Below are 9,327 nucleotides of genomic sequence, written 5' to 3' on the forward strand. Positions count from 1 at the left end.
ATTAATATAAATATATTTTATTAACATAAATATATAAAATACTCTAATGTTAATATATGTAATAATTTTTTCTCTCACACACACATATATTACCTGCTAATGTTAATATTTAGGATATATATATTTAAAAAATTATTCTAATAATATATACGATTTCATACTTAATATAACCTATTAACATTAACATATAAAAACAGTAAAAAATTCTCAAACTTATTAAAAATAAAATACAAATATATCATTATTTACATAAATATAAATAATTTAACAAAATAATAACTTACATATTGATAATTACTTAAATATGCAATAATATATGTTTTTCTCTAAAAAATTAATCTTGTACTATTTTTTTCACTAAAAACACATTTCAAAAACTAATGACTTCACACACCTTTAATATTATCACAAATAAAATATATATTACTCGTATTATATCATTTTTATTTTCACAATTAAAACTCTCATCATATTACTACACTTTTACAGTACTGCATTACTACACTCTTAATATTAAAACTCATATTTATGTGAATAAAGAATGTTTGTTGCGAGAAAAATAAGAAAAAAGGTGGGATTTATATATACACAGCACGCATTGTCATGACATACACGTGTCTCCGTCAAACTCTTCTTGCAGGTTATGGGAAGCTTGGAGATCAGAAGTAGCAGAATCCCAATTGGTCCCACGACACGTGTCATAATGCCAGCGTTAGGTGCTCATTGTCGTCTGCGAGAAGTTGTGCGCACCCATGCACACGTTCATCTCACCTAGGGGGTGGCAATGGAACGGGTAGTGGCAGATTTTCGCCCTACTTGATTCCAGTCCGTCATACAATAATTCGTAGGGAATCTACTTCACTTCTATTTGTGGATAGTAAAAAGTTGAACTCTAACTCATTTTCATATTTATTAAAATTTAATAAATAAAATTAAATGTTAAAATTTATATAACCATAATCACATAAACAACATAAATTAAAATAACAATTTAAATATGATACAATATTATTAATAATTTTATTAATTATTTTATACATATTATATCAAGACAGATATGGAGTGGGTACTTATCTGCTCTGAACGAATATAAGTGGGGTGGGTACTTATAAGTTTAAATAGTATTGCCATCTCTAATGTTATTATTGTTTCACTTATATGCACAATGTCAATAATAAACCAATATATAAATAATTCCAGTGTTTTTTCATGTTTTATTTCTAGTTTCATATATATTTTCTCTTTCTTGTTTACTTTTTATTTTCTTTGACGTCACTTAAGGACGGATTTATTCATTGGGGGAGTGGGGATATTGCCCCGAGCGAAATTTCAAAAATTCCTTAGTAGTTCTTTATGAAATGTCTTAATTGCCCCCACTATAAAATTAATTTTGACGCCATCCCAATCAAATCTCTAACCTTTTTTTGCTCCCCTAATTTTCTTCATTGCTCTAGCCTCCGCAGTCTGTCTTCCTGTCTCCAGAGACCAGAGCCATTGCTGGCTTGCTGCCACTCCGAGTCTCAACCAGTGTCACGGCTCTCTCCCTGCTGACGTCTTCGCCCTCTGGTCTCCAGAGTCACTGCCGCATCTCCGTCAGTGTCATTGGCTCACTAGCTCTGTAAATTTTTTCTTGCATCGCCGCGATTCTCTCGCTGTCCCACGTGGCTCCGTCGGTTTCTCCTTGTATCGTCGCGCCGCACCGCGTCTGGTGGAGTGGTGGTTCTGCCTTCTTCTTCAGCGATCGGTTCTTTCTTCTTCTTCTGCAAACACAATCTGCCATCCTCTTCTCTCTTCGATCTTAAGCAGAGAACGCCTTCACCTGCTGCCTGTTGCCGCTGAGCACCGCACCGCTACTGGGTTTTGCCTTCTAGAATTCAGCTGTTTAGATTCAGTCTTGGATTATTCTTGGTACATTCATAAATCATGATTCACCGAAACTGATATCTGCTTGCTTCATTGCTTATTCACTTATTTGCTTCATTGTTGTTTGATAATTGATACAGTTGGTTTGTTAATTGTGATTGAATTTGTTCTCATGATGTAATTGTAAATTTAGTTTCATTAATTTGTTTGTTAATTATTTTTAGTTGATTTATGCTCTTCTTTGATTTTATAGCAGTTTCTGTGAAAAAAATTATTTTTTTGCGATGAGTTTGACTTACTACATACTGTTCACTGTCAGTTTGGTTTTAAGGTGAGTATAGAAAAGAGATTGGTTAGGTTTAGGTTTCTCTTACTGTTGAAAGTCCTCAATTATTTTGTAGTTTCATTTTGCTGATTTTGTTTTCTTAGAGAAATTTTGGAGATTGGTTAGAGTTTAAAGATTTGAGCATGTGATTAATTTCTAAAACTTTGGGGTTGCATGTTCAAGTTGTGAAAATGATAGTTTTAACTGTTTTGAGTATTATAGTTGATTGAAGGGTGTTCTCATTTTGTCTTTCTTCAGCAGATAACGCCTTTGTTTGCTGCCTGCTGCCGCTGGGCGCCGCACTGCTACTGGGTTATGTCTTCTATAGTTTAGCTGTTCAGATTCAGTCTTGGATTATTCTTGGTACATTCATGAATCATGATTCACCAAAACTGATATCTGCTTGCTTTATTGCTTATTCACTTATTTGCTTCACTTAGTTTCATTAATTTGTTTGTTAATTATTTGTGTGTATTGACATATTAGGAATTAGGAATTTGGAATATTATTAGTTGCTATTGTTGTTGGAAATTAATTTAACTGATATATGTATATCAATTTTGTATTTATAATTTTATATTATAATTTTTAATTTGTGTAAAATTGTGAATTTTTTATTAATTAATTAACTTAGATTTATAATTTTATCCTATTAGTAATGGAGAAATATTTCAAAAGAACCTCATCATTGGAGATTTGATCCCAAAACAATTCATCAACCTCTTCTAGTAAGAGGAGGTTTTTAGAATTCAAAGTAGAGAGTCTTATAGCAGATCTAGGACAACGACCAAAGATTTTAAGTTATCACCCGAATGACAGAGACAAAGTTAGATGTGCATATTTGCAAAAAGGTCCTTGTCAACCAAGGACTCATGATTTTTCGCAAACTGCATGTGGTTCTTCTTTTCAAGGATTTAATTCTAATTGGTTTGATGACTATGGCAACTGGTTAGAGTATAGTATATCAAAAGATGTTATTTTTTGTCTTTGTTGTTATCTTATGAAATCTGAAACTAAAGGTGGTGATACTTTTGTAACTAATGGCTTTTCAAATTGAAAAAAAAGGAGAGACTATAAATTCATGTTGGGATTCATGATAGCGCTCATAATCAAGCTTGGAGAAAATGTGAAGCACTTATACGACCAAAACAACACATCACTGCTGTTATTGAAAAATAATCTGAGCAAGCTAAAAAGAGTTATCAAATTCACTTGACAGCAACAATTGATTGTATTAGATTTTTTTTGCGATAAGAATTGGCCTTTCGTGGTAATGATGAGACAGATGATTCTGTTACCCGAAAATATTTTTTAGAACTTCTAAACATTCTTGCGCAACATAATGAAGAGATTGGTCGTGCTTTCAAAAATGCTCGTAGAAATCTTAAACTAATAGCACCCTCAATCCAAAAAGACATTGTAAGAGCTGCTGCAAGGGAAACGACAAAAGTTATTGTTGATGATCTTGGGGATGAATTATTTGCTGTTTTGGTTGATGAAGCCCGCGACGTTTCTATTAAAGAGCAAATGTCAGTTTGCTTAAGGTATGTGAACAAAGAAGGACAATTTAGGGAATATTTTCTTGATCTTGTTCATGTTTCTAATACTAATGCTTTATCTCTAAAATTAGCATTGGAGTCATTATTAGAAACATATAATTTACGTTTATTAAGAGTACATGGACAAGGATATGATGGTACAAGTAACATGCAAGGAGAATTTAATGGTTTTGAAAACTTTGATATTGTAAGAAAATTCTTATGCTTTCTATGTACATTGCTTTGCCCACCAACTTCAGTTAGCTCTTGTAACAGTTGCAAAAAAATAAGTTGAAATTGCTTTGCTTTTTAATTTGTTAACCAATTTGTGTAATGTTGTTGGAGCTTTGTGTAAAAGAAGAGATGTGCTTTGTGATAGTCAGATGACTAAGACAATTGAAGCATTAAAAAGTGAAAAAATTTCTAGTGGGCATGATTTGAATCAAGAAATAGCTTTACAAAGAGCTGGAGACACTAGATGGGATTCACACTATGGAACTATACTTAGATTAATTTTTTTATTTCCTTCCGTGGTTAATGTTCTTGAATATGTTGAGGAAGATGGAAATAATTCAGGACAAAGAGCTGAAGCATATGATTTATTGAATGTCATTCAATCTTTTGAATTCATTTTCAACTTGCACTGGATGAAAAATATCTTGAGAGTTACTAATGAGTTATCTCAAACATTACAAAGGAACGATCAGGACATTGTAAATGCTATGGCATTAGTCAAAGTGTCTAAGCAACGGTTGCAAAATATAAGAGATGATGGTTGGTCTTTTTTACTTGACAAAGTCTCACTGTTGTGACAAACATAATATTACTGTTCCAATCATGAATGATATATTTGTGTCGCAAGGAAGATCAAGACGCAAAGTTTAAAAGATATCAAATTTGCATCATTTTCAAGTTGAGATATTCTATCAAGTAGTTGATAGACAATTTCAAGAACTCAATAATCGTTTTACAGAGGTGAATATTGAATTGCTTCTTTGCATAGCTTGTTTGAATCCAAGACACTCATTTTTTACATTTAATAAGGAAAAGTTGATCCAATTAGCTCAATTCTATCCATTAGAATTTTCTTCCACTCAACTTTTGGCATTTGACAGTCAACTTAAGAACTTCATACTAGATATTCGTTCTGATGATCAATTCTCAGACTTAAATGAAATTGGTGCTCTTACTTTCTCAGAAGTTGGTTGAGACTCAAAAAAATATTCTTTATCCATTAATACTTCTTTTTTTGAAGTTAGCTTTAGTTTTGCCCGAAACAACTGCATCAGTTGAAAGAACTTTTTCTGCTATGAACATCATAAAGAGTCAACTTCGTAATCGTATAGGAGATAAATTTTTAAATGATTGTTTAATGATATACATAAAAAGAAATATATTTGATTGTATTGACAATGAAAAGATTATTCAATCTTTTTAAAATATGAAACCTAAAAAAATAAAATTCTAAATTATTTGTTATTATTTTAAATTATTATTTTATTATTTTAATTTATTGATTAAATAATTTAAAGAATAAGTTTATTTTATAATATCATAATATAATTATAAAAACTATTATTATAGTATATATATATTTTTCTCGACAGATAGAATTTTTTAGATCCGTCACTAACATTGCTGTTTAGGTGGGTAAAATTTTTACTACCTAAGCATTGACATTCTAACTAGGTGTAACTTTAGTAATGAATAAGTGAGCAAAGAATTGTGAGCTCTTGAATATGAATTGGTTGGATCATTAAATCCTTTATTCCCCAATGAATGTCCCAGGGTAACATTTAGCTGCTGTAACATAAAGACTCTACATATTTAAAACACTTCCAAAATTCTTAAATGACAAAATAATATATCAATTAAGTCTTTTTTTTAAAACAAAGGAGCTCAACACACTAAGGTGGAGCATGTAGTACCATACAGCACAAGTACTCAAACAACACCTAAAAAAATATTACGAGCCAAAGAAGGAATTCCTCATGTCATCTCCGGTATAACCATCAACAACACTAAGACTGGGCACCTCTCCACTTGTGGATGATGTCATCTACACCTATTCTTTGGTTTTGGAATATCCTCCTATTCCTTTCCAACCAAATGTGCCAAATGATTGCACAGAAGCACCTCGTACGTTGCTTCCGATCCTCTTTTCTACGCGGCTCATCTGTCCAACTTAGGAAATAATCCTTCATCGACCCCAGAATAGACCAGGGTCGACCAAAGATAGATAGCCATGTACTTCACACCTGTCAAGCAAAATCACAGCCAATGAACAAGTGATGGACCTGCTCAACCTCCTTAGAACATAAGACACAACTCTTATCATCCTGGCTAATGATCCTGAACCGGCTAAGCCGCTCCTTAGTATTCACACTGCCTATGAGGAAAAACCAAACAAACAACTCTACTCTTGGTGGAACCAAGCCTTTCCAGATGGACTTTGTGAAACTGTAGCTGGTTACATCTTCTGGCAACATTCCTTCTTGTAGCACCTGCACAAAGGAGTTAGTCGAAAAAATACCAAGTCTATCATATTTCCATACAACTCTATCCTCCCTATTGATCACTAACTTGACCGGTCTCAACGCCTCATGTAGCTGACTCAGTAGGTCTAAGTCCCACTGAAACAGCTCTCGTCTCCATTGGAAGTTCCATACCCACTCTAACCCATCCCAAAACCCACAATCCCCTACAGCCGATCCAAATTGGTTTGAAACAGAGAAGAGCATGGGAAACCGATCTTTCAAGGAGCCACTTTGTAACCAAACATCCTCCCAAAACCGAGTTCGCCGTCCATCACCAAGCTCCATAGCCAGCCCTGTAATCATCTTATCCCTGATATGTTGCTCCTTAATTTGTAAATGGCAGATATCCTTCCATGGGCCTCCTTTGGAAGGCAGAGCTTGAGTGGAAGTAACTCATTCGGCCTTAAATCATTACAGGAACAAACCACCTTCTTTCACAACGGGTACTCATCCTTAGCAAAACGCCACCACCACTTAAACAACAGTGCAGTATTTTTAATCATTGCATCTTCAATCCCCAATCCTCCTAACTTCTTAGGGGCCTGCACCACCTCCCATCTCACCAAATCCATCCCATTCCTCCCATCCTCCTTACTCCATAGGAATCTTCTCTGCAGGGAAATTAACTTCTTAGCAACGGCCTGCGGCATCTTATATAAGCTCAAATAATAAACTGGCAAGCTGTTCAAAACAGATTTGATGAGCACCAACTTTCCTGCTTTGCTTAGCACCTTAGCTTTCCAAAGGCTTAGTTTCTCTTCCACCTTATCAATGATAGGCTTCCAGGTCTTGACCAGCCTCGGAATAGCTCATAGGGGGACTCCAAGGTATTTAACAGGGAGAGTATCTTCCTTACAACCCCACATCCTACACATTCTTTGTATCCACTGCTCTTTACAGTTGATAGGGATCAAACTAGATTTTTCGAAGTTGATACTGAGCCCTGACATCAACTCAAACCATCGCAGCAGTCGCTTTTAATTCTTTATAGTCTCCTCTTCTGGTGGGCAGAACATGATAGTGTCATCAGCAAACTAGAGGTGTGATAGCTCCACTCGATCTCGCCCAACCACCAAGGGAAAAATTCATCCGTTCCTAACTGCCTCACCAACCATTCGATGCAGAACATCCACAACCAGCACAAACAAGAATGGAGATAGCGGGTCACCTTGCCTCAAGCCCCTTTGCCTTTTAAAAGGTTTTGATGGCGAGCCGTTGATTAAGACCGACATAGAAGTTGTGGTCACATACTCTATAACCCACGCTCGCCACTTGTGCCCAAAGCCCATCTTTTGCAGCACAATATCAACAAAGCTCCATCTGACTCTGTCATATGCCTTTTGGAAGTCTAACTTGATAATGGCTGCCTCTTTTTTCCTCCTTTTAATCCAGTGCACTGTTTCACATCCTATGAGAGCCCCATCATGAATTTTCCTACCCTTCACAAAAGCACTCTGAGTCTCCCCTACCAATCCTGGCATCACTGATCGCATCGTCCTAACTAACACCTTCGAAACAACCTTGTATACACAGCCAACCATGCTAATAGGTCTGAGGTCTTTAATCTCCTTCACACCAAGGAACTTAGGAGCCAGCGCAACCTATGTAATGTTGGAGTCTGTTGGTAACCTCGACGTCTGAAAGAATCCCATCACAGCTGCCGTAAATTCAGCCCCAATCCCATCCCAGCACCTCTTAATGAAATTCATGTTATACCCATCACAGCCTGACGCCTTAGATGACTCACAATCCCATACCGCCTCCCTAATTTCCTCAGCCGATGGCAGTACTTCTAAAGCCCTAGATTCTTCCTCATCAAACCTTTCGACTAGACCATCTCTGAAACCCAGCAAAGGAGCGTCCTCCTGGTAGTACAGATCCTTATAGAAATCTCTAATAGCTATTTTAATTCTAGCTTGGTTCCTTACCAGTCTGCCATTCACTATCAGAGCATCAACCCGATTATTCCTCCTTCTTGCCGACGCTATATATTGGAAGTACCTTGTGTTCCTGTCTATTTCATTTGCGTGCCGAGATCGAGACATTTGCTTCCATTGGATTTCTTTCCTCGCGTACCACTTCTCACAGCAAGTAACCAACGCCTTCCTTCTAGCCTCAATAGTTCCATCATACACTCCATTGCTTACCAAATCATCAACCTTTTTTTATCTCTTCTTCTAGTTGCAAGATCTTCTGGTCCATCCCATTAAAGTTCGCCTCGTGCCACCTTCCCAGCGGATCCGTTAATGCCTTCAATTTATCTATGAACTGCATCTCCCCTAAACTTCTCCATTCCTCCTTAACCATACTAAGAAAACCTTCATGAGTAAACCACAAATCAAGACTCCGAAAAGGCCTAGGACCACGCCGCATCATTTTATCATCCACAATAATTGAACAGTGATCTGACAGGCCTCTAGGGCCGCCTCTCAAACGGGTCTCAAGGAACTCCTCTAACTATTCTATACTAACGATAGCTCTATCAATACAACTGCAAGAGCGACCTCAGAACCACGTAAACTTGCGATCTGTAAGTGGCAGATCCACTAAATGCATGTCTTGAATCCAAACCTTGAATTCTTTAGCAGACAGAGGTAGGCTCACAGTGCCTTTCCGTTCCTCCACATTCACTATCTCATTAAAGTCCCCCATGAAACAGCAAGGGACCTGACACAGCCCAGAAATGTAGCTCAACTCCTTCCACACACGGCTCTTCTCCTCTCTACTATGAGCACCATAGACCAAGAAAAAGGCGCAGCTGAAATTGTTCTTTAGTAAGACACCTTCCACACATAACCACCTTTTCCCCTTATAGCAGTTATTCAATTTAAAAAACAAATCGTCCCAAATCATCAAGAGGCCACCGGATGCACCATCCGATCCTACATATTCCCATCCAGCCCCATCATACCCTTATAGCTTTCCAACATAAAACCTCGTCACAGTCTGTCGTTTAGTCTCAATCAAGCCTACCATACTCAATTTATGTTTATTTTTTAAATCCTTCACCATTCTCATTTTTCCGTCCTCCCGTAACCCCCTAACATTCCGAGAACTGAAAGTC

At 36.4% G+C, this 9,327-nt stretch overlaps 1 protein-coding gene across 1 annotated transcript; it reads right to left on the reverse strand.

The window, feature by feature from the left end:
* Window positions 1-7,348: 7,348 nt before the first annotated feature.
* LOC127747605 (secreted RxLR effector protein 78-like) lies at window positions 7,349-7,804 on the reverse strand. Its single transcript, XM_052261671.1, has one exon. It carries the CDS (start codon window positions 7,802-7,804, stop codon window positions 7,349-7,351), a length of 456 nt encoding a protein of 151 aa, XP_052117631.1.
* Window positions 7,805-9,327: the final 1,523 nt, after the last annotated feature.

This window comes from Arachis duranensis, chromosome 5, assembly GCF_000817695.3.
Source record: "Arachis duranensis cultivar V14167 chromosome 5, aradu.V14167.gnm2.J7QH, whole genome shotgun sequence".
Classification (NCBI taxonomy): domain Eukaryota; kingdom Viridiplantae; phylum Streptophyta; class Magnoliopsida; order Fabales; family Fabaceae; genus Arachis; species Arachis duranensis.

Bases quoted from the DNA above. Each gene is read 5' to 3' on its own strand.
- LOC127747605 (XM_052261671.1), bottom strand. From the start codon at position 7,804: ATGGTTGGCTGTGTATACAAGGTTGTTTCGAAGGTGTTAGTTAGGACG.